Source organism: Sminthopsis crassicaudata, chromosome 3 (assembly GCF_048593235.1).
Source record: "Sminthopsis crassicaudata isolate SCR6 chromosome 3, ASM4859323v1, whole genome shotgun sequence".
NCBI lineage: Eukaryota > Metazoa > Chordata > Mammalia > Dasyuromorphia > Dasyuridae > Sminthopsis > Sminthopsis crassicaudata.
In genome coordinates this window covers 545,749,095-545,772,165 of record NC_133619.1, presented here as the reverse complement: position 1 = coordinate 545,772,165, position 23,071 = coordinate 545,749,095, and the positions used below count along the sequence as shown (strand labels likewise).

At 35.9% G+C, this 23,071-nt stretch overlaps 1 protein-coding gene across 6 annotated transcripts in view; it reads left to right on the top strand.

Annotated features, from left to right (window-relative positions):
- Nucleotides 1–23,071, top strand: part of AMOTL1 (angiomotin like 1) — a 241,743-nt gene that overhangs the window by 107,109 nt on the left and 111,563 nt on the right. For all 6 annotated transcript variants that reach the window (XM_074304486.1, XM_074304485.1, XM_074304490.1 and 3 more), the window contains one exon: nt 19,743–19,892. In XM_074304486.1, coding sequence (XP_074160587.1) covers nt 19,743–19,892 — 150 coding nt within the window. The remainder of the gene's footprint in view (nt 1–19,742; nt 19,893–23,071) is intronic.

Here is a 23,071-nt window from a genome sequence, read left to right as displayed (position 1 = left end):
TAAAAAGCCCCAAAAAGGACACTGCAAAAGGCCATGCTCAAATAAATCTGGTAGTAATAACTAGAATTAAGATTATGTAAAAGAGAAAAAGAAGCAGCTGAGGTAAAACATAAACCATAAGTTAAAATAAAAATGTTTTTATTCCATGTGTGGGTAGAAGGAAAAATATGCTGGTGAAGGGAAGAGCCATACTATTTGGGTGAAAGGTAAGTCAGAGGAGGAAGTACTCCATTGTCAGAATGATAATTTGGCCATGATGGAGAAAGTGTGGGTGTGAGCATTATGACTATTAATGAAAGTGTAATAATTGTTGTAGCCAATCAGAGTAGACTATTTGGCACATTTTTTTGTTTTTATATATTATATATATTAATTGTGTATATTATATAATGTTAGGTTTTTCATTGATTTTTTTCTTAGGTTTGAGGGTTTTAAGAACAGAGAGATTGCTTCACTTTTCATCAGAGATAATGACTAAGAGCAGTAAACTAACATGTCTAAGATCTTGGAGTATCCCAGTTGGCATTAAACAAGCAAGAGGGCTGATTTTGCTACAGATTTTGGAGTCAGTGAAGCATGACTATTTTCTTTAAAATTGCTAGTTCCTCTAGCGCATTTCAAGTATAATTTGATCTACAGAAATTCATTTTACATACAGATTTTCTATACAAGTCCATTGCATAGATGCATATATTTTGGAAAATCTTTTATTTATATTTTGTTTTGTATTGTGACACCTTCATTTTCTAATGTATCTCCCAGCTCTCCTCCTGCTTATCAGACTGCTCCTTCTCAGTCTCCTTCTCTAGATTCTTATCTAGGTCTAATTCTCTTAGATGTCTCTTCCTCTTCCTCAAAACTGCTTCACTTGGTGATCTCATCAGTTCCCATGGATTTAATTACCATCTTGATCATGATGATCTCAACTCTACCTATTCTGCCTCTCTGCTGATTTCCTGCTGTCTTTCAGAATATCTTGAACTGGATATCCAATAGACATCTTATACATATGTCTAAAACAAATCATTATCCATAAACACTCCCTTCTATTCTCCTTATGACTGTTGAGGGCAGTCTTGTTCTCCTAATCCTTCAGGTGTGACCTAAAGAATCATCTTGGATTCTTCACCATTTCTCAGGATTCCTCCCCTCCCCAAATCTAATCTATTGCCAATGCCCATTGATTTCACCTTTACAATATCTATGGAATGAATTCCTTTCTCTTTTCTTACACTGCCATTGCAATCCCTTATCAACTCACATCCAGTCTTTCAAAGATGTCTGGTTTGTCTGGGTGGGTACAACTTCCAGTGCAGGTTTAACCACTCTATCTCTTAGCCACCTTCTTAATGAGTTGCATTACCAAAGCATTCATTACTCAGAGTACAGCCTGATAATAAGCCTCATTGATCTTAGCTAGTTTTTAGGGGCAGCTAGGTGGCTCAGTGGATCTTGGCTAGTTTTGGCCTCAGTTGAGCTTTTCCAACTTAGAAGAACTTATCAGAACTTGTATTCTACTGACAAAGCTTTTGAGAACCCATGGGACACCTCCATATAATTGTTTGGGATAAAAAAAAAAAACCTATCCAAATTGACTACTCAGAGATCACTCATAGGAAGCAGAATTATTTATTGGAATCTCGAGAAGCGGACCCCATCCTGGTCTGCAAGCCAAATTTCACAGCAGGATAGAGCCAGAGCCTTGAAAATGCTTACAGCTTTTATATATTTCAGACAAAGAATTTCCAAAATCCTTCCCTCTATATGTTGTGATTGGTCACATAAGTCTACTATACCCCTAGTTGGTCAGTGGAATGCAGTAGACAAGATGATATACAGCTTTTTCGGCCATGTTGGACAATGGAATGTTGTTCAGGCCTTATCTAAAATTATGTGACCGGAGAAGCCGAAACTGAGACCTAATAGGCTTGATCTACTTCAGTTAATAGTCTGATCAATATGTGCTATAAGTTCTTTACCTTTTCCCATACATAATGAAGAGGCCTCAAAATCAAATGAGTTAAAGAATTAGAAATATGGTTTGATCGGTTAGTTATCTAAAAACATATTGAAACATGCTTACAAAATCCATTTGGGGGAAGAATCCTATGAAAAGTCATTTTAACTAATACATTTTTCATCTCAAAGATATTAACTAAATATTAATTAAAGTCATTGATTGTATGAAATGGTAATTTATTATTTTCAGATATCCTTTTAGGAAAAGTCTTCTAAAATACTTTGCCTTTGAACCATACTTTTGACTTCATAGAATTTTCTTTCAAGTATTATCTAGTTTTATAATAAAGTAAAAAGTTTAAACCCTTGGTATTGTTATTTCTGTTTGATAGATGAGAAAATTGAAAACCAGAAAATTTAAGAGATTTTCTTAAGATCACACAGTTAATTAGTGGAAATATTTCAAGCCTTGGCCTTCTTTCTTGTATACTCTATCCATTATTTTATAAAAAGTGAGAATTCAAATATGACAGATATTTATTAAGTTGTTGGTATATATAATGGACTGACATGGACTTTTCTTCTGGACCCCAATCTTATAGAGCTCTTAGAGACTTTTGTGGACTATTTAGAAGGAAAATCATTATATCAAATGAGAAATAATGCTCAGTATAAAAGATTCTCACCATGTGTTCCTTTTACTTTATGAGTTATATTTATAGCATACACTATAATTTGATGACTGTATCCTTCAAATGCTTGGCAGTGTCATATGGGACAAGAGTATATATCAGGGAAGAAACTGGATTGAGCTGAAGGAAGAGGAAAGGAATTGTGAAGAAAACTTGAAAGTTGGTAAAGAAAGCTAGTCATTTAATAAGACAAGTGAAAGGGAGTTAGACATGACTGTCAAGAAGCTAAAGAGTAAGAACCTGATACTTTAGAGAAGATGAACACTAATAAGAATGACAAAGGACTGAAGATGGAAAGCAGTGACCTCCATAGAGTGTCCAGTGTTTATGATTTGACTTGGCCAAATGACTGCTATCTATGCTCCAAGTGTAGATTGATTTTCTTCCTAGAGGAAAAGCTAAAGATGATCAAAGAATTCTTTTCCCTTTCTAGATTATCAGGGAGAATAGAGATTTCCTTTTAAAAACAACAAAAGGACTTCAATGCAGAGACAAAAAATATAAAAACCTAAGAGGCAGAGGGGAGTCTTGACCTATGTGAGGAGGTTGGAAGGTGGAAAAATATGACTCAGAGGAGAAAGAGAATTAGGGCCACTCATCACTGGGAACTAAGGCTTTTCCTGAAGATAAGGGAGATGGGCCTTTTTGAAAAAGAAGCAATTGTTTGCTTTCTGGGGAATGAAGTAGATATACAGATCCTGCCAAACAAGAGACCATTCAGTAAATATCTTAGGGAAGGAGAGATCAGTGGTAATGTTTAGTAACTTCTGACAAGGGGTGAATAAGACAGGTAATATAATAAGAGAGGTTTGCTGCCTTCCCAAATTATGAATCCAAGATGAAAGAGACAGCCTTCCAAGATTTGTCATGGTAAATGACTCTACTATTCACATCTGGTGAATTATGTGGGTGGAAAAGCTAGATTAAGATTTGAGGGTATATGATGGTATTTTCATCACTGTTGCCTGTCAAAGTCAAGGGCTTCAGAAGAGAGACTATCGGATTGGAACATAGATAGTTGGTTAAGAAGATACTTGATTTAAATTTCTGGATGTTTATTTGAAATAAAGGATTGCTTAATTTTTGGTTAGAAGATGGAATGTATCCAACAAAGGATAAGATTTATTTGTAATCTTTCAGAACTAATCAAAAGAACCTTAAACTAGTTATCAAAAGGGAGCAGTAGAGAGAAAACCATTATTACATTCATCCAACTGGAAACTTAGAGAGTGGCCATAATTCAGGAAGGAAAAAAAAGAGCAGTACAGAAGTAAAAGGGAGAGGAGAGACAGGGTATTGTGCATTAAGAAGATACATTCAATACTGTAATATATTTAACATATATAAGACTGCTTGCCATCTGGGGGAGGGGGTTGGGGGAGGGGAAGGGAAAAAATCTGAATAGAAGTAAGTGCAAGGGATAATGTTGTAAAAATTACCCATGCATATGTACTGTCAAAAAATGTTATAATTATAAAATAAAATAAAAATTAAAAAAAAAAAAAAGAAAGAAAGCAAAGCACAGAAAAAAAAATAAATTAAAAAAAAAAAAAGAAGATACATTCAAATGAGAAAATCCAGATAATGGGCAAGATATGAGATCCAGAAATTCATAAGAGAAAAAAATCCAAGAAAAGAGCCTATGGTAAAATTATAGCCTTGGATATCAATAGACTTTTTTTGTAGTGTATGAGAACAAGCACAATGAACTAGAAGATTCTAATACTGGGAAAGAAATTTGACATTTGGTTACTTTGATACAAAGAAATACTTTGACCAAGTCCTTTTGAGACTTGTTGAAACACCAAATTTCCTTTCTCTTATCTTACTAAATATATCTTGTCTTACCAACTTTCAAGTTTTCTTCACAATTTCTTTCCTCCTCCTTCAGCTCACTCCTGCTCTTGTCCTGATGTACTCTTGTCCCATACGGCACTGCCCATCATTTGAAGGATAGTCATCCAATTAGAGCGTATGCTAAAAATACAACTCATAAAGTAAAAGGAACACATGATGAGAATATAGCTATGTTGGATATATTTATTTAAAAGAAATAGGGTGAGCAAAAGGAAGAGGAGCTGCAAGCTATTATGTATTAAGAATATACATTCATGAGGAAATCCAGTAAATGGATGAGGAAATATTGTGGAGAACATCTGAGTGAATATTAGTGCAGACAGAAACAGAAGTGATATTGTCATAGTATCATACAACAGACTATCTGAACAGAAAGAAAAAAATAGATGAGTTTGAAAACTCTATCACAACTGTAAGATGGAGGCATTAGGTACTAGTGAAGGGAAGCTTTCATTATTTGAATGTCTGCTGAAATTCTCTGCCAAAAACAGAGTAATTAATAATTTCTTTCTTGCCTTAATGATAGCTTTGTCTTTCAAAGGTTGAAGAACTAATGAGAAGAACCACTATTATAGAACTGTTTTTCACTCATAAGGAAGAATTGATTTTTGGGCTAGTGATGAAAAAGAAGAGATCATCTTCTGATGTCTCTCTAAAAAAAAGGAACCTTTGGAATATTTTTAAAATTTACCCTACATTTTTGGAGAGCGGATTTAAAAGGGTTGAAAGGAAGGATAGGTAGAATCTTATGGATTAAACCCAGGAATGATTATAAGATCTCAGGAATTAAATTCTTTAAATAAAAGGAGAAATAGTTCCAATGAAGAGGAAAAAGGGAGGTGTCTAAAGATCACTGTGGGAGGATAAGAACCCATCAAACCAGAGGTAGTCTGACATAGTGAATGGGAAGCTGACCTTGGAATTAAGAATTAAGTCCCATTAATGCTGCTGGCTCTGTGAAGTTGTTTAACCCCCAGTTACTTCAGGCAACTAAAACAATAGATTGCAGAGTATCTTCTGACCAGCACTATAGAATGAGTTTCCTTATCATAAATGTGATTTAAAAAATAAATATTTTTCTAGACATTTTTATGAGAAGGTTACTTGGTATTGCTTCAGAGGTAGATAAATTTGTCCATTTGTAGATTAAATTTTTTAGAATATCTTTATGCTCAGGCATAGCTCTGTGTTGAGCCTTATCGTTTGTTCTGAAGCTAAGTGCTTTAGAAAATATAATGGGAACTGTTCTTTAACTAATAAGTTCATGTTCCTCAAACTAAATTGATTTTATCTAATTTAGAAAATGATAGACAAATTATTCTGTTTTCTTAAATATCCTGCTATAATTGAAACTAAGCTGTAAAATACCACAGGTCTTCTCATGCCTTTTAGCTCTAATAATCTGTGGTTCTTTCAGTGTTTTTTGTTCCTTTCATTAGTCCAGTTGGGAAAACTTTTGAGCCAGAATTGGATATAGATCTAAATGTGAATATAGTCAACAATAGATAAAAAGTGAATGGTCATGGATGAGAGCTAAAATCTAACAGTTTACTTTTGGAAGTTACCTGAATCTAAATGGCATATATAGTGGTAATTGCCCTCATGGACATTGACTTATACTTTAATGAAGAGATATGACTCAGAAATAACTAATGCAAAATAATATTTCATAAGTATGCGACTTTTAAATCATGATTATTTTAATTCAATCCAGTTATTTAGTAAGCACTGTAGTTCCCAATGAATTATATTAATTCATCAGGTAGAGAAGTGGGGTGAGGAAAGGGGTATATAAAAGAACAGTGTATACAAAGTTTTAGAGATGGGGAAAGTGTGGAACATGTATGGAGGACAGTGAATAGTTGATTTAACAGAATGGAAGAAAATAATATGAAACAAGAATCATTTATTTAAAGAGGCTTATATAGCTCTTTGAAGTTTGCAAGGCATTTTCTACATATCATCTCCTTTGACCCTAACAATAATCTTCTGAATTGTTATCTCCATTTTGTAGACAAGGAAACTGAGATGTTGTAACTTGCCTAGCTACTGCTAAGTGTCTGATATGGGATTTTAACTCAGGTCATTCTTGACATCATGTTTGGTGTACCAAAGCATTGTACCATGCTGGACATTATCAGTAAATAACAGTTAAAGTGTACAATATACTTTGTTTCCAACAAATTTTTTGAGGTAGATAGTACAAATATTTTTCCAAGCTTACATACTTAAATTAGTATCAGAATTCAAACCTATGTTCTCTTGACTCTTGAGTCTGAGGCTTTTTGCTATATGGTGTTGCTTCTTGGTGCCATTGTGGAGGGTCTTCAACACCAAGAAAAGGAATTTTAAGACTTTTATCTCACTATTCCTCAGTTTTTTCCCCCATATATAAAATGATCTCTAACCTATCTTTCAGATTTGAAATTTTGAGATCTTGTAACTTCCTGAGATTTCTTTGAGTTAACCTTAGCTATTATAATTTAAACAATAGAGAGGTTTGCTTCTCTGTCATTATTCATTTTTAGAAGTGACAGGCAAATTAGCCACCTGAAACCCTTTCTGATTTCTTATAAAGTACAAATTAATAACTATAATCAACCCTGCAAATTCATGGTGCAGTGGAAGAAAAAACTAACTGGTTTCAGAATCCAGTGATCCTGATTCTAGGGGCAGTGAAGTGGCATAGTGGATAGAGTGCTAGGCCTGGAGTCAGGAAGACTCTTCTTGACTTTAAATCTGGCCCCAAACACTAGCTGTGTGACCCTGGGCAAGTCACTTAACTCTTTACCTCAGTTTCTTCATTTGTAAAATGAAATAGAAAAGGAAATGGCAAACCACATCTTTGCCAAGAATAACCCCAAAATGAAAAATTCCTGATTCCAATTTCAATGTCCACTCCAATAAACTATGCTCCACCCAAAGTTTCCTCATATATAAAATAGAAAGAGGTTAAATCAAATGATTTTTAATGTCCTTTTCAGCTCTACATCTATGATCTATAATACTTCAATTGAGCAAATAGGATACATTTCCCCAAAAACATATTAAAAATGCTGGATTTATTTCTTTGGCAAGAACTTGCTTGACAATAGTCTGTTAACATTAAGATTTTATCAAGAAAGATGATTTAGTTTTTAAAATAATTCATACATTTAGACTAGCTTGTACTGTTTGCATTTGGCCCCCAAAATTGATTCAGTTGTGTTTTCCTTACTTTTTTCCAAGTTGATTTAAAAAAAAGTTTGCTCTAGTTATAATTGTACAAATTGGATATTCAGGATTTGATAGTGGCTCGTGATTACTTTGTTTTGTTTTTAAGCTAGTGATTACTAAGGAAAGCATACAAAGACTTAATCAGCTCCAAGGGGCTCCAGGAGTATAAAAATTATGAAGTAGCAGTGGGGATATTTTAATACACAGGATGGATAATAAGTGAAAAAAAAAAGAGAGAAAGCAAGGATATATTTTTATGTTCTAAGTGGATATAGATACTTATAGAGAACTTAAATGGGGACTATGATTAAGGATATTTAAGTTAATGTTAGTCTTTTCCAAACTATTCAGTCTGATTATCCTATTTCAGTTCTGTAAGAATAAGAAAATGCCCCACATGGTCAAATAGAGAAAAAAATCCTATTTAAAACATTTCTGTTTCTGTAAGAAGAGTCATCTCCTCTTTCCCTGTAAGGGCTTCTTTCTTTGGGTTTCTGCTTTGGGGGCTGAATAATTAGGCTCATTGTCCTTGAAACAGTGAATGTTGTATGTGGGAGTCATTGCATCTTCATAGCAACTCTCTAAGGTAGGTGCTGAAGTTAAATCTTCATTTTAGGAAGAGATTGTCTTGAGCTGAGATTATAATTTAGCCTGTACTAGTGCTGGATTTATTACTCTTAGGGATTTCATTAGTCTTTCATATTGGCCTATTGAGGATGGTTGCAAAGTTTTAATGTAAGAACAACAAGGCTAATGTAGAAGTAGAATAGAGCAAGTTGAGAAAGTGGTCCAGACTCAGGAAATACACAGAAGGAAGAAATTAAAATAGAGACTAGAGTTAAGTCACCAAGAGCCAGAGGGAGCACAAAGAAAACAGAAGTTAAAACCAAGCAAAAATAGTCAAGAGAACAGAAATAAGGAAACTTTGGAACTGAAGCTACCTCTGCCTTAAACAGGAACCTTTTATTATTTTTATCCTATAGGAGAAATCAATAATTGAGTTTCTACAATGTAGCTGCCAGAGGGTGAGACATAGGAGGAGTAAAAGTCACATTAGGGTAAAGAAAGTAGGTTTCTTTGCCTAGAGTGGGGAATGGGTGGGCAAATATAGGGATAGATATCCTTGATATATGTTCTAAATGTGATTTAGCTTCTCTACTGTGATAGAATTTGCCTTCCTCTTTGGCCAAGTCTTTTTTTACAAGGCTGTGTGGGTGACTTAGTATGCTTCCTTCCAGAGAAAGATAGTGATGAGAGAGAGTAGATATGTTGTGCATTCCCTTTGATTTTTTTTTTCTCCTTTTTCATTCCGCAACCGGAATGCTTTAATGTAAAATATTTCATTGTTAAGATTATTGTAGATTCTTGTTTTAATTTAGACATTTTGGAGAACCAAGTGAAAATATTTTAATTAGGAAATGCTGTAGATACTGGGAAGATCTGGCTTTTTTTAGTGAGTCATTTTTATTATGATGGTAGTTATTTAAATAGAACTCTAAAGATAGTTTTAGTGACAGTAAATTACTAGCTCCGACATATGCCACTACCAAGAATGAAAAATTATTTATTCATACTCATGGAGGGAGGCCAACATGAATTAGTCACACAATGAATTATAAAACACTTACAAAGAAATAGTGTTGTTATTGTTCAGTACTCATATAGAAACTTGAACTTGATGTCAACAAAAACTATTTCCAAATATACATTTTTAAAGGCCTTTTTTAATGATAAATTCAGCTATTTGAAGAGCTATTTGATAATGAGTGGTCCAGTGAGGACTGTGTTAATTATAAAGTTATCAGTTTCCAGTTAATGGAGGTGAGCAGAATTGGAATGAATAACTACCTACCCAAGATGTTGTTGAAACTTGCATGACATTACTTTTAATTCCAAAGTTATTTTTCATATCTCCTATGTTTATCTTGTATGTTCTTATTTACAGATGTTAGCCCATCTCTCCTTCCTTAGAAAGGGAGCTCCTTGAGGGTGGAATCTGTTTTTGCCTTTTCTTTGTATTCCTAGCATTAGCACAGTACCTTGGCACATGTTAAACACTTAGTAAATGTTTGTTGATTGAATGGTTTAAAGTCTTTTGCAAGGTTTAAGATCTGTGTCTCAGTGATAAGAACCTTTCTAAACTTGTTCTCAGTAATAACAGTAATAGTTCTTATTTCTATTGATTTTTGTAGTTGTTCTTAATTCATAAAGGACTCCTTGAGACAGGTATTATCCTCCTTGTACAAGTGGGGAAAATGATGCTGAGCCTTGAGTGACTTGCTGAAGGTCAGATAGCTGGTGACACAGAATCAGAGATCACACAATCAGAGTCAGAAGGAACCTTAGAGATCAAAGTCTAAGAAACACCTGAGCAAGAATCCCTTCTACCAACAAAGTGGTCATCCAATCTCTGTTGAAGGTCTCTAATAAGAGGAATTCAGTTTTGAAAGGCAGCTGGCTAAATCTAATTGTTAGGAAATTTTATTTCATATAAATCTTCACTTTTCCTCTTTTGTAGTTATAGTTTTATATTATTCCTCATTCTGCCCTTTGGAACCAGGCAGAGCAAGTTTAATGCCTCTGCCCAAGAGAGCTTTTCAGATACTTGAGAATAGTTATTATGTTCTTTTGTCTACCATTTTCATTTTCAGGCCAAAACATTATGTTTCTTTAAATCAATCCTCGTGTGACATGATTTCAAGATCTTTTATCCCTGTTTCTAGATTCTGAACATTATCTAGCTTATCAGTGTCTTTTCTTAAAATGTGACATCCTAAACGAAACTCTACAGTTATCACTTTTGCTTTGAAACTTTCCCCATTGCAATTTCAATATATCTTGGACTGGCATAAGAAATTAAAATTTTGAGGAAGCCAAAATTTGGAAATTTGCAGAGGCCACACTTGACTTGAGAAGGTCAGTAGACAACACAGAGCATATAATCAAATACTTAACCCAAATTTTACAATAAGATTATTTAAACACCTCATAAAAGAAAAAGAAAAAAATTCTCACTTTTTCTCTGGTGCAAAGGGAGGGCCAAAAGTTTTATGTGAATTTTCCAGATCTCTCAAGATGGGAACCACCCTAACCGCTTTGATATGGAAAAGATAACTGTATCTGAGGAGAGTACAAAAAGATTAATCTCTTGTCCTAATACTATATGTAAAAATATGTTAATGTTTGTTCATTTTTATGGAGTTCATAATAATAACATTAAAACTACATTAATTTTCTTGGCTGATTCATCACAGTGTTGACTCATTTATTTTTATGAGGATTTTGGAAATTAACCACCTTTACTTTTCCCCAAGTACCAACATAATGGTATGTGCATAGGAGGAACCTTTCAAGTAGAGATTATTTAAATGTAAGTCCTTGTATCCCTTTCACTTGGTGTGGAAGCATGACTATTCTATTCTAAAAATGTATGTGATTATATAAGCCTCCATTTTGACAATGAAGTCAAATAATCCTGGTCTGCAATGGGAGGCTTATCTGCTCTTTCCCAGGTATGGGAGGTGGCTGTATTGTTTCCAGTGATGATCTTTGCAAATATGGAGACTTTAATATCTCATTGGTTAGATAAGCATCATTGACTCACCCAGAGATGCTGGTGATTGACTATGTACTCTAAGTGAGCCTGAAAAGATATCTCTGCCCAATCTGTATCCTAAGTAGGGCAAATTGCTATGAGGGAACAGTTGCTCTTAGCAGACTAATTAACTTCTTTCCATTTGAATGTGTCCACTCACTTTACTTGACCTAAGTTTATCCAAGCTTTTTGGTGGACGAAATATTCCCAGAAGGCCTCTTCTTCCTGGTTGAAAAATTCCCAATAATTGCATAGTGCAGTAGATGCTTTAGTAAAGGTTTGTGGAATGATTGATTGATGAAGGAAAGTAGGAAATGGCAATTCTGACTCCCATCTCTTTCAAAAGTAAAACTTCTGGGTAAGATAGTATGTAGGTATCTCTTAGATATATTTCTCAGATTCGTGAAACTTAAACTTGGCTAAGCAAGCTGGCCAGTTGGGTTTTGGACCAAACACCCTTGAAACAGAACAATCCATTATGTTCAGAGCTTGCAGGAATGAGTCCCTGTTTTAAGGTAACTGGGCCTTGCTTTAATAGACATCATCTCCAGGACACCCATTTTCTAGAATAGGCTATTCAGCTCCCAAGAAAAATCTTGAACTAATTTTGACCTGACAACCAACGCCAAGAAAACAGATTCTCCATCAGCCATGTGTGGAACCATTGGTTACAACAAATGGAGAAATTTTGAATACTCTGGATAGGTTCACTTACCTTGTCTGTACACTTAGATGATGCTATTAATTAGATATAATTAATTAATTAGATATTATATATATTATAATTTATATATATAATATAATATATATTATATATGATATAATACTATTTTATATACACACACACACACACACACACACACACACATATATAATTAATTAGATATAATATAATTAGAGGTTGGCACGTGCGTTGTCAGAGTTAGCTCAGTGTTTGGGAGGCTCCAAAGGAAAGTGTAAGAGAGAAGAGGTATTAGGTTATCAAACTGAAAGTTTACAGGGTCATTGCACTGACCTCATTGTTGTACTGTGAAACCTGAACAGTCACCTGAACAGCAAGAAAATTGAACTGCTTCCATTTGAATTCTTAGGAAGATTTGGAGGATTATCTATCTGGCAAGATAAGGAGCAGACACTGAGGTCCTCTCAAGAACTGAACTGCCAAAACTTTCACACTCTACTTCAGAGAACAGTGCTAATGGGCTGGCCATGTTACCCAAATGCTATAGATGTATATCTGTCTAAGAGAACAGGGCAGATGTTTACATGCAGGTCAGAAGAACTGATACAAGAACACTCTTAAGGTCTCTCTGGCGTATTGATTATGAAACATGGGAGATGCTGGACCACATAACATGCTGTGTCAGACAAGGCACTGTGCTGTATGAGCAAAGCAGATTCGCAGAAGTGTAAAAAGCACATGAGATGTGGTACATCTAGAGCCATCTCCATTCCAAATGTTTAACTCTTTATACCCAACCAATGATAGACCCTTCTGAGTTCATATTGGACTGATCAGCTATCTTTACCCCAACATCCTATGTTATTGGTTCTGTTTTAGTATGATCAACTTTAATAGACTTAATTTCCAAGTTGTACGTATTCCAGAACAGGGTATTCAGTTCCCAAGAAAAACCTCGAGGTCTAAGTCAATTCAAAAAATTTTAGTTGTTTTTATTGAACTTTGGGCCCTTTGGAACAGTGTGTAAATTCCTCAATTCCTCAGTTCTTTGAAAGGGGAAGGTCAGAGCCACCCAGGATTTGCTGTTGTAGTTAAAGTCTCTGTTCTAAAATCACTGAGGGTCTTTCTAATTTGGGCTGTGATTTTTCTCCACAGTCCTAGGAGGTTTATGTTACATGCATCTGGCAGGAAGTTCCTGAATTTGGGCAAAATAACACCTGGGAGATTGTTTTTGCAATTGATTGGGGCTGTGATGGAGCCTCTCGACCTCCTGGAACACTGCATCCGCTGCAAAGGAGAGAGAGCAAGAGTTTCATGGCCTCAGGGCAGAGGAAGGGGAGGCAGCTAGCCAGACCTGCCTTTGACCTCCAATTTCCACTTTTTTTAAGTGGTGGAAGCTCTTGGGGGAAGGGAGAATGGTTTACTTTGGTGCTCACTGTCATCTCAGGATCAGAGATTAGAAAGAAAATTTAGAGCGGAGCATAATTGTATAAAAATAAAAATTGTTCCTCATTTGCCCTTGGATAAATGTCTTAAGATTGACTTAGGCTGTGGATAATTTCTCTTTTTGTCTTGTTGAATGGAATAAAATAAACTCCTTAAGGGCAAATGCTATGGAGGCAACTAGGTCATACATTCTGGGGCCTAAAGCCTGGAATATTCTGCATGTTCAGATCCTTACTAGCTGTGTGCCCCTGGGCAAGTCACTTAGCCTGTTTGCCTGTTTTCTCATCTGTAAAATGGGGATATTAACAGCACCTATCTCTCAGGATTGTTAGGAAAGTCAGATGAAATAATTTTGGTGAAAGATTTAACACTGGACCTGGCACATAATAGATTTTATAAAAATATTAGTTAATGTCATTTTTTCCATATCCCTCCCAATGGCTAATACAGTTATTATACAGAATAACCACCTTGTATTTGATGAATGAATATTGACTAGGCAATCAAGAAGCATTTATTAAGTCCATGTGCCAAACACAATACTTATTTCCACAGCTATATGTAAAATGATTTTTTAAATATTGTTTTTAAAACTTTTGACTTCCAGATTCTTTTCCTTCTTCCTCCACTGAGAAGGCACATGTGAAGTTATATGAAACCTTTCCATAAAAGTCATGGAAAATTAGAAATTCCAAGAGGTATACGAAGCCCATTACTTGTAACTTTGTGAACTAAATAGTTTAAATATTATATCTTTATGTTATAGGTAAAGAAACTGAGGTCATGAGAAGTTGTGACTTTCCTATCATCACACAGTTAATGAGGGCAGAGCTGAAATGTGGGTCTCCATTTCCGGGACACTCTTATTGATTAAAACAGGAAGAATGGGAGAGGGTTTTCTATTTCTATGGCAGGATTGTGTATCACTTTGCCAAGGACAATAAGAGAGAGGCCCACCTGTAAACAAAGTATGGGGCTTGATTTTTTTTTTTTTTTTGTTTGTTTGTTTTTGCCATATTTTGGAGATAGGCAAGGACCAGATTATAAAAGACCTTGGAAACCAGAAGGAGAAATTGGGTCTTAATATGGTAGTCAGTATAAGATGTTTTGGGGAACAAGGTGGAAACAATGTTTATAAGGTTTAGCAGTTGTATTAGACCAATATTGAGGCAGTTAAGTGGTGCAGTGGATAGAGTATTGGGCCTGGAGTCAGGAAAATCATAGTTCAAATACTGCCTCAAATACTACCTGTGTGATTCTGGGCAAGTCATTTGACCTTTTTTTGCCTCAGTTCTTCATCTGTAAACTGAACAGAGAGTAGAGAAGAAGATGGCCAACAACTCCTGATATTTACTAATAAAACCCCATGGACAAGTCCATACAAAGAGCCTGAAAAACAGTAAATGCAGTAGTGGGCCATTCAAATTGAAGGAAGCAAGAGACAGGCAGATGCTGTCTTCCGGAATTGAGCTTTTTAGGAGACACACTCAGAGCACACTCTGAAACAGCCCCGTGTTACAGCAGAAAATGGTTTAGGCAGAACTGGGAGATTCAAATCCTATCTACTGTTGACTATTGCTTATGTGACCTTGAGCAAATGTCATTTTCCTTACCTGAAAAATTAGAGGGTTAGACTAGATGTCTAGAGGTCACTTCCAGCTTTAGATCTCTCTTTGATCCTTGGAAATATTCAGGGCTGTTTGCCTTTTCAGGATTTTGGAGTCAAACCAGTTAACAGTGGGAGAGAAGGTCAGAAAAGGTCATCAGGCTATTTGGAAGCCTTTTATTTCTTCTGGCCACCTCTGAGGTTGTCTAGAGTGCAGAAAAGTTAATTGTCTCCCTGGGTGAGAGTTTCCTTGTTGGGAGAAAGATGAGGCTGGTTGTTACTCTACTACTAATGAGTAAGAAAAAAGAGCCCAGTTTAGGGTAACATTGCCTAAAGGCTTCTGGGCCTGTAACAAAGAAAATAACAGCATTGAACTGTCACAGGAAGGAAGTTTCCACTGTTTTAGAAGCAAGCCAAAAAAAAAAAATCATGATCCTAGAGAGAAAAGCCAAGTATTCTTTATTTTGACAAAAGATAGGCAGATTTTACAGGGAGAGGATAATTTTTTTTTAGAATGAAATGGAATTGCTAAGTTGGCAGAAATTTACAGCCTTTACCCTATATATTTCTAGTAGCTCCCCCTCCATCCTTTCTAAATTGCAAAATAAGCAGATATTTAGTCTTCCTGCCATTCACAAACTGCTAAGAATTTGTACCAATGAAGAAGAAAAAGGAAATTATGTGTGTGTGTGAAGGGGAGGAGTTATTTTAGAAAAAGCCTGGAGCCAGAGAGCCTGGTTTTGCTGATTTTTTTCCCCTTTTGACCTTCTGCAAGTCCATTAATTTCCATGGACATCAGTAAAAGGAACACCTTGAACTAAGATTAAAGCTTCTTCTAGTGATTTTTTTTTTTTTTAATACCATCTCCAATGGCATGATAGGTGCTGAACAAGAGTTTCAATCTTGTTTGTCATTTTCTACTGAGGAAAAAGCATTAGATTCACATCAAACTAATCTGCCTATTTGACCTTGGATAAATGACATAAGATTGACTCAGGTTTCGGGAATATCACAGTTCAGTGTAAAGAAACAGGACTCACAACAAGACAGTAGAACAGGCCAGAGTGAATTTGAGGAAGATGTTCAAAAAGTATAGAGAAGTCAGGCAAAAATGATAAAAACAAATCTGCTAGGCCTCCAGCAAGAATTGAATATACTGCTAGGGCCCCGTGGGGAATAAGTAGAGTCTGATAGATTTTTATTAGGCTTTTCGATGGGTCTAGCAGGAAGGGACTTTGTTGTTTGTTCTTCCTTTTGAAAGAATACTATGACTTGGGAAAGGTGATCTCATGACTTGCAGAATTGGATTTAAGTGAGAAAGGGCAGTATATTCCTTCCTCTGGAGCCATCTGGGTCCAGGGGCAAGATACAAATCAGGATGACAGAAGATGATCCTGGCTATAGTGAGAGACTTTGGCCTAGTGGGATGGGACATTGGGAGAAGGGAAAGAAGGATCTCAACCTGGAGACCGGCATTGATGTTAGTGGCGCAGAGGGAAGAATGCCATGGTGTTGGAGGCTGGCAAGGAAAGGAACTTTAGGCCATTACTGCTGGTCATCTTCTCACAGGGTCCTCAGCTTCCTTGTCAAGGTTTTTGAACTTACCTTACTTCTTCATTTAGCAGTTTGGAGACACTTCGGTATTCCTTTGGGCAAAGCACTTAACTTTCTTGGACCTGTTTCCTCCTCTATATAAAATGAGGAGTTGAATTAGGTGATCTTTAAAGACCCTTCCTTCACTATTCCAGTCAACATGTTTTTATTAAGGCCTACTATATGCCAGGCACCTCATTAAGATTAAGATACCTATAAGTCTTTTTGTCTCTTAAAGCTTCAATTTCCTCATCTTTAAAATGAGAGTTGGACTCTCTCACCCTCCCTCTGTCTTCCCCTCTCTCCCTCCCGCTGTCTTTCTGTCTCTGTCTCTGTCTGTATCTCTCTCTCTCTTTTTTCCCCCCACCAATAATTTAGTGCTGTTGCTGCTGCTCATTTTTGTTTATTCCTCCGTTCAAATTCACATCTGACTCTGATTTGATTTGGAGCAGTGAACCACAGTGGAGCCAGATGGAGAATTTAGTTTTCAGTAAACATGTAAATTAGTTTTCTCCCCAATGTATACAAGTGTTGAAAGTAATCCAGAGGACAATGGGGAAACGCATCCAGAAGACATACAAACTATGGCCAGTGATTGATTTTACTTAGAAGTGGCTTAGAATAGCATCATCAAGGACATAGTATAGAGCAAAGGTGCCAGGCCTGCTGCCCTCAGTCCCAACATTCCTAGGCATGAACCTAATAAGATTAGTATGAATTTTGGAAATACTTAACAGAATGAATAAAAATTCAGTGGGATGTTGAAGATGTTAACATATGGTTTTCTTGTCAATTTCTATCTCAGACACCAGACCCCTCATAATATATCTGTCTTTCTAAAGAAAAATTTTCAGATTTTACCTTTTACATCTTCTAGGCAGTACCTTATACGGTGGATTTGATTCTTTGTTTTCTGCTCATGGGAAGAATATCTGAACTCAGGTTGTATTTAATGGGATAGGATTTGATAAGCTGATGAACATATTAATGGCTTAGGGAGTATTCCAAAAACTCCCAGGGGTCTTTTCATAATTTCTTCTTGGGATGATGCTATGACCCAGGAACAAATTTATAATGGGGGCATTTCATGTGTAAGTGGCAGGTTAGTGGAGACAATAGGGTACAAGATTTCTGGTACTTTTTGAACTGCATAGATGACAAGTTTTCCTATTGGTGCAGTTGGCCCTGATCCCAACCAGGGTATAAAAAAAGTTCCACTCTAGAACATCATCTTGAGTTATTATAATCATTTGGACTTTCCTTAAGCTTCTGGCTGGAGCTCACTTCTTTCTGTTGAAGATTATCATGATGCTTGGGGTATGTTAGGGTAGCTAGGTGGTGCAGTATGTAAAATGCCAAGTGTGAAATCAGGAGTGGTCCTGAATTAAAATTTAGTCTTACACTTACTGGTTGTGTGTGCATGGACAAGTCACTTAACCCCGTTTGCCTACATTTCCTTATCTATAAAATGAGATGGAGAAGGAAATGGCCAGCCACTCTTTGCCAAGAAAACCCCAAATGGAGTTACAAGAGTCAGACATGACTGAAGGGACTGAACAACAACAATAAAAGAAGTAGAAAGGGCCCCAAGGGTCATCTCATAGGGCATCTCATGAGGTAACTAAGGTTAGGTAACTTGCTCAAATTTATATTAATTAGCAGCAGGGCCAGTACTTAGATCCGTAATCTCTAGATAACAAATATATATCTATATCTATATACATATGTTATATATAGACACATATTGTTTTTAATATATCGCTTATATATACATATGCATATATATAAATATACACATATATACATACACACACATATGGAGCATTGCCAACTTTGCGAAATTGGGCAAAAGTCATCTAATTTCTCAGGACTTTGGTTTTCTCATTTATGGATTAATCCTCATAATACCTATCTCACGTAATTGTGTGGATCTGATGATTTCATGTACTGGAAGAGTTTGGAGAAATTTAAGGCATTTTACAAATGTCAATTACTTTTATTAGGAGAGGTAAAAAATCATAGAGTTGTTAACAGAGTTGTTTTTTTTTTTTTCAGCCAATCTATACCAGGCATTACACTATGTGCTAGATGTACACAGAAGCAAAACAGTGTCTGTCTTCAAGAAGCTTACATTTAATATTATTCTTGTGCTAATGAGAAAAATAATTTTCTTACTAGTGGAATTTTCTTTTTGGCAAGAATTTTCATTGTGAAATATGCTTGAGATTCTGTTTCCCCAAAGTGGATCATGTTATCTTGTTGGGGAGGGGGTTGGATCCCAATCCTGAGAATGGAGCCCACCCTGTCCTGCAGAGTGCTCCTGTGAACTCTGCATGGGCTTTATCAATGTTTTTGTAGCGGTGTTTCATGTCTAGTGACTGTAGGCTTGAGAAAAATGTCACATTTAATTGGAACAGGAAATGCACCCCAGTTTGTGTGTGAAGCAGATAAACCAGAGCTGAAAGGCCAGGGTTTGGCAGCGGTCCACGACCCTGGCTACACATAGCAACATGAAACTCCAAAGACTTTTGTGCAGTTTGAATGCAAGGCTGAGTGCCTGACTCTGTCTCGGGCTGGGATGTTCTCATGCTAGCACATGGTCTATTGAAACTATGGCTTCTTTTTGTTTCCTTTCCTTGTTCTGAGAGGCAGCTACTATTTTCCTTAAAAAAATACTCTCCCCTCTTCTCCTGCTCCAAGTCTCTTCTCCCCAACAACCCTCCCCATCCCCAACCTCACTTCCCCTTCCCTCCAATGCCCCATTCTGTCCTCTGGGACTTGATTGGTTATTCAGTAGAGGATTTGATTTTTGTTTTGCTCTTTCAGCTGCATGGTAGGAAAGCCTCTGCCTCAGCTTCCTGTGGTTTGGGTATTGTAATTTGGGGGCCTGTGGGTCATTTTAGTGGGTGGCTGACCTTGTGATGATTTTGCATAGTAACTCTGGAATTTTATGAATCAAAAAATAACAGAGTCAAACAAGTTCCTACTACAACTCAAAATGTTTTGGAGGAATGATTCAAAGGCTGCTATTGTGAGTCATGGCAGGAAGGATGGCGGAATTTATTGGCTTTAACGTCTCATTTTTTTTGTTTCCAGGTCCCCTGCCTGTGTGTTGCAGTCCAAGTAGCCCGACTCAGCTACTAGAAGACACAAGCTATCTTTTCCCAGACCTTCAGTTCTTTTCTGGGAGGCAGGAAGCTTCTCCACTGACAGCTGAGGCAGGCAGTAGCACTAGAGAAAAAGCTGGTAAGCCCCTTTTCCTTGGTGCTGGGGTTCGAAAAGCTAAGGCTTGGTCTCGTCCCCATTTTTGACTTTCTACATGAAGTGATTTCTTCAGGCATACTCTCGTTTTCCTTTCTCTCCATTTATACATTTAGGAACTAACATATTAGATCCTTGTTTCCCTTTCCTTTAAATATATGCCTCATTTTGTCTCATGGACTTTGATTAGCAGGTCTACTTTCAGTTTAGGAAAGTAGAAATTTTAATCATCCTACTTCTTCAAGTCTCTTGTCCTTTCATCCCCCTTTTCTTTTCTTCCCTTTACCTTAATTGTCCCATTTCTTCTTTGCTTTTCTTCCAGTTACCAGTTAGCTTATTGGCTGATTGATTTTTAATAGAAGTTTCCTAAGTATTTCAATTTCAGAACTTAGTTTGGTAAGAAAACAGCCTCATTTGTTCTAAACATTGTCTATCCCAGTGTGACAGCTATTCCTATAATCTTAATACATGTTTGAAGTCAACTCAGGGAAGTAGGTCTTTTGCTTTGACCTAAATCAGTAATCAGTAGGCACTTGAGTGCCTACTATATGCCTTAAATATTCAGAAATTTCCATTCTTTCAGATTTAGAGAATTCCACTGGCTTCTTTTTTTGCAGAGCCATTTATGGAAAGACCACACACAGTTCCTTGGAAAGAGCTCTGGATATAGTCAGAAGAGTTGGGTTTGAATCTCAGATTTACCAAATTACTTTTCATGTGATCTTGGGCAAGTCACTTCTTCCTTGGGTCTCAGTTTCCTTATCTGTGAAATAATTCCCCTTTCTAAATTTACATCATTGATTACTGCAAATCTGAACAAATCAGATCCTTTAGTATTATTTTTTTTCCCTAATGAAAGTTGTCTCCTGATGAAGCATTCTTGTTTTATTATTCCCTTCTCTTGTTCTTTAATTTTTGTATTGCTGTTTAAGGTTTCTAATTCCTACCCCATTCCCAGCTGCCAGTATACTGCCCTCACCAAATTATGCTGTATTTTGTTACATTTTTTGTATATAGTTATATGTTTCCATTCTCTTTCCCTAGGCCAAGATTTTTTTAAATAATAGCTTTTTATTTTCAAAACACATGCAAAGATAGTTTTCAACAATTACCCTTGCAAAAACTTGTACTCTAATTTTTTCTCCCTCTCCTGCCCCCCATCTTCTCCCTTAGACAGCAAGTAATCCAATATAGGTTAAACACATACAATTCTTCTAAATATATTTTCACATTTATCATGTGCACAAGAAAAATCAGATTGAAAAGGAAAAAAATGAGAAAGAAAAAAAAAAAGCAAGCGTACAACAACAAAAAAGTAAAAATACTATGTTGTGATCCACATTCAATCCCCAGTCTTCTTCCGGATGCAGGTGACTCTCTCCATCACAAGCCTATTGATATTAGCCTGAATCACTTCATTGGTGAAAAGATAGGCGAGGATTCTTAACTTTTTTCATGTCTTAGCTTTTGACAGTTTGGTGAAATTGATGATCCCATTCTTTCAAAAAAAAAATGTATCGTATACAAGGGAATCCATTTATATTGAAATTGCATTATAAATTTTAAGAAATAAGTTTATAGATTCCAGAATAAGAATCTCTGCTTTATAGAATATAAGCTTCTTAAAAGCAGGTAATTGTGTAATTTCTCTCTTTGTATCTCTAATGCCAGATACATGTCTGGTGTTTAATAACTACTCATTAATGCTTTTTCTCTCCAGTCTTATTTGTACTTTAAATTTCTTGAGAAGAACCACCTCTCTTCTCGTAAAGTTCCTAGTGAAATACTTTGGATACACTAGTTACTCCATAAATGTTTATTAACTCTGTACTTTTCCCCTGAAGAATATGTTTTATTTTCTGTGACTTGAAGTATGAATGTTTAGAAGATAGTGAAAAGATTAGGAAATTGCTGATTTTTTCTTGAACACACCTATATTAGCAATTATTGCAACTGTTATCATTGTTTCTTCTTATCATTGTCACACTGTTGAGGCTGTTACTGTGATACTCTCAGCAACTTACCTGACAATAGTATCACATCAATTAGTTACAAAAAAGACTATTTTATTGTTCAGATTTTCTGTGCATAGAGAATTTATAACTGTATAACAATAAGCATGATCTTAGGTTGCTGTATTTGTCAACCCAAAGAATCTGGGCTGGCCAGTTACCCTCCCTTCAATGTCTAACAGTCTGTAATTCTTGCATTTCTACATGCAGAATGAATAATTGAAAGTTCAAATTCAGAAATAATCTTTATTAAATATATTATATTTTATCAATAATATAATGCTGCTAAGGAATGAATTATCTGGATTATTGCATTTCCCTATCATGAATGGCCATAGATTCCCCCTTCTCCCAGTATTTCTTTTGTCTTTCCCTTACTTTATAATCTCTATTTCTCTATGTCAGGGATTCTTTCTCATTTTTAATGTCATGAACTACTTTGGAGATCTGGCAAAGCCTATTGAGTCCTTCTCAGAATATTTTTAAATACATAAAACAAAATACGGATGATTTTGGTTCTATTGAAATAGAGGTACATTTCATACCTATATTATATTTTAAAAAGTTCCGAAATTCCAGGTTAAGAATCTGGCTCTGCAGTGACATGGCTTCCTTACTCTTTCTCACACATGCAAGTTCTTTTGATTGAGCATTTTCAAGGGCTGTCCTTAATGTCCAGAAAGCTCTCCTTTCTTGTCTGCATTCCCTGAATTTTCTGATTTCCTGCAAACCTTAGCTAATCCTGTCTTCTGTAGGAAATCTTTCCTGGTCCCCCTTAATGCTGGTGCCTTTCCTCTCAGATTACCTTCAATTTATCTGTATATATCTTATTTGGACATAATTATTTGCATGTTTAAAGATCTTTTTTCCTCCTTTATTTGTATCTCTAATCCTCACCATAGTGTCTGGAACACAATAGGTGTTTAATAAATGCTTGTTAATTTAATTTGGCTTGATTGACTTGACTATACTGTTATTGGATGTTTCCAGGTGGTATCCTCACCTCCTATCCACTGAAAATGGGAACAGAATTGAAGGTTATCCATTGAAACCCAAGGACCTAGCTTACAAAGTCAATATTTTTAATTTTACATTAGTGTGAACATAACTCACCAACTCTGCTATGTAGTAATGCACATTTCAGTGTGTAAT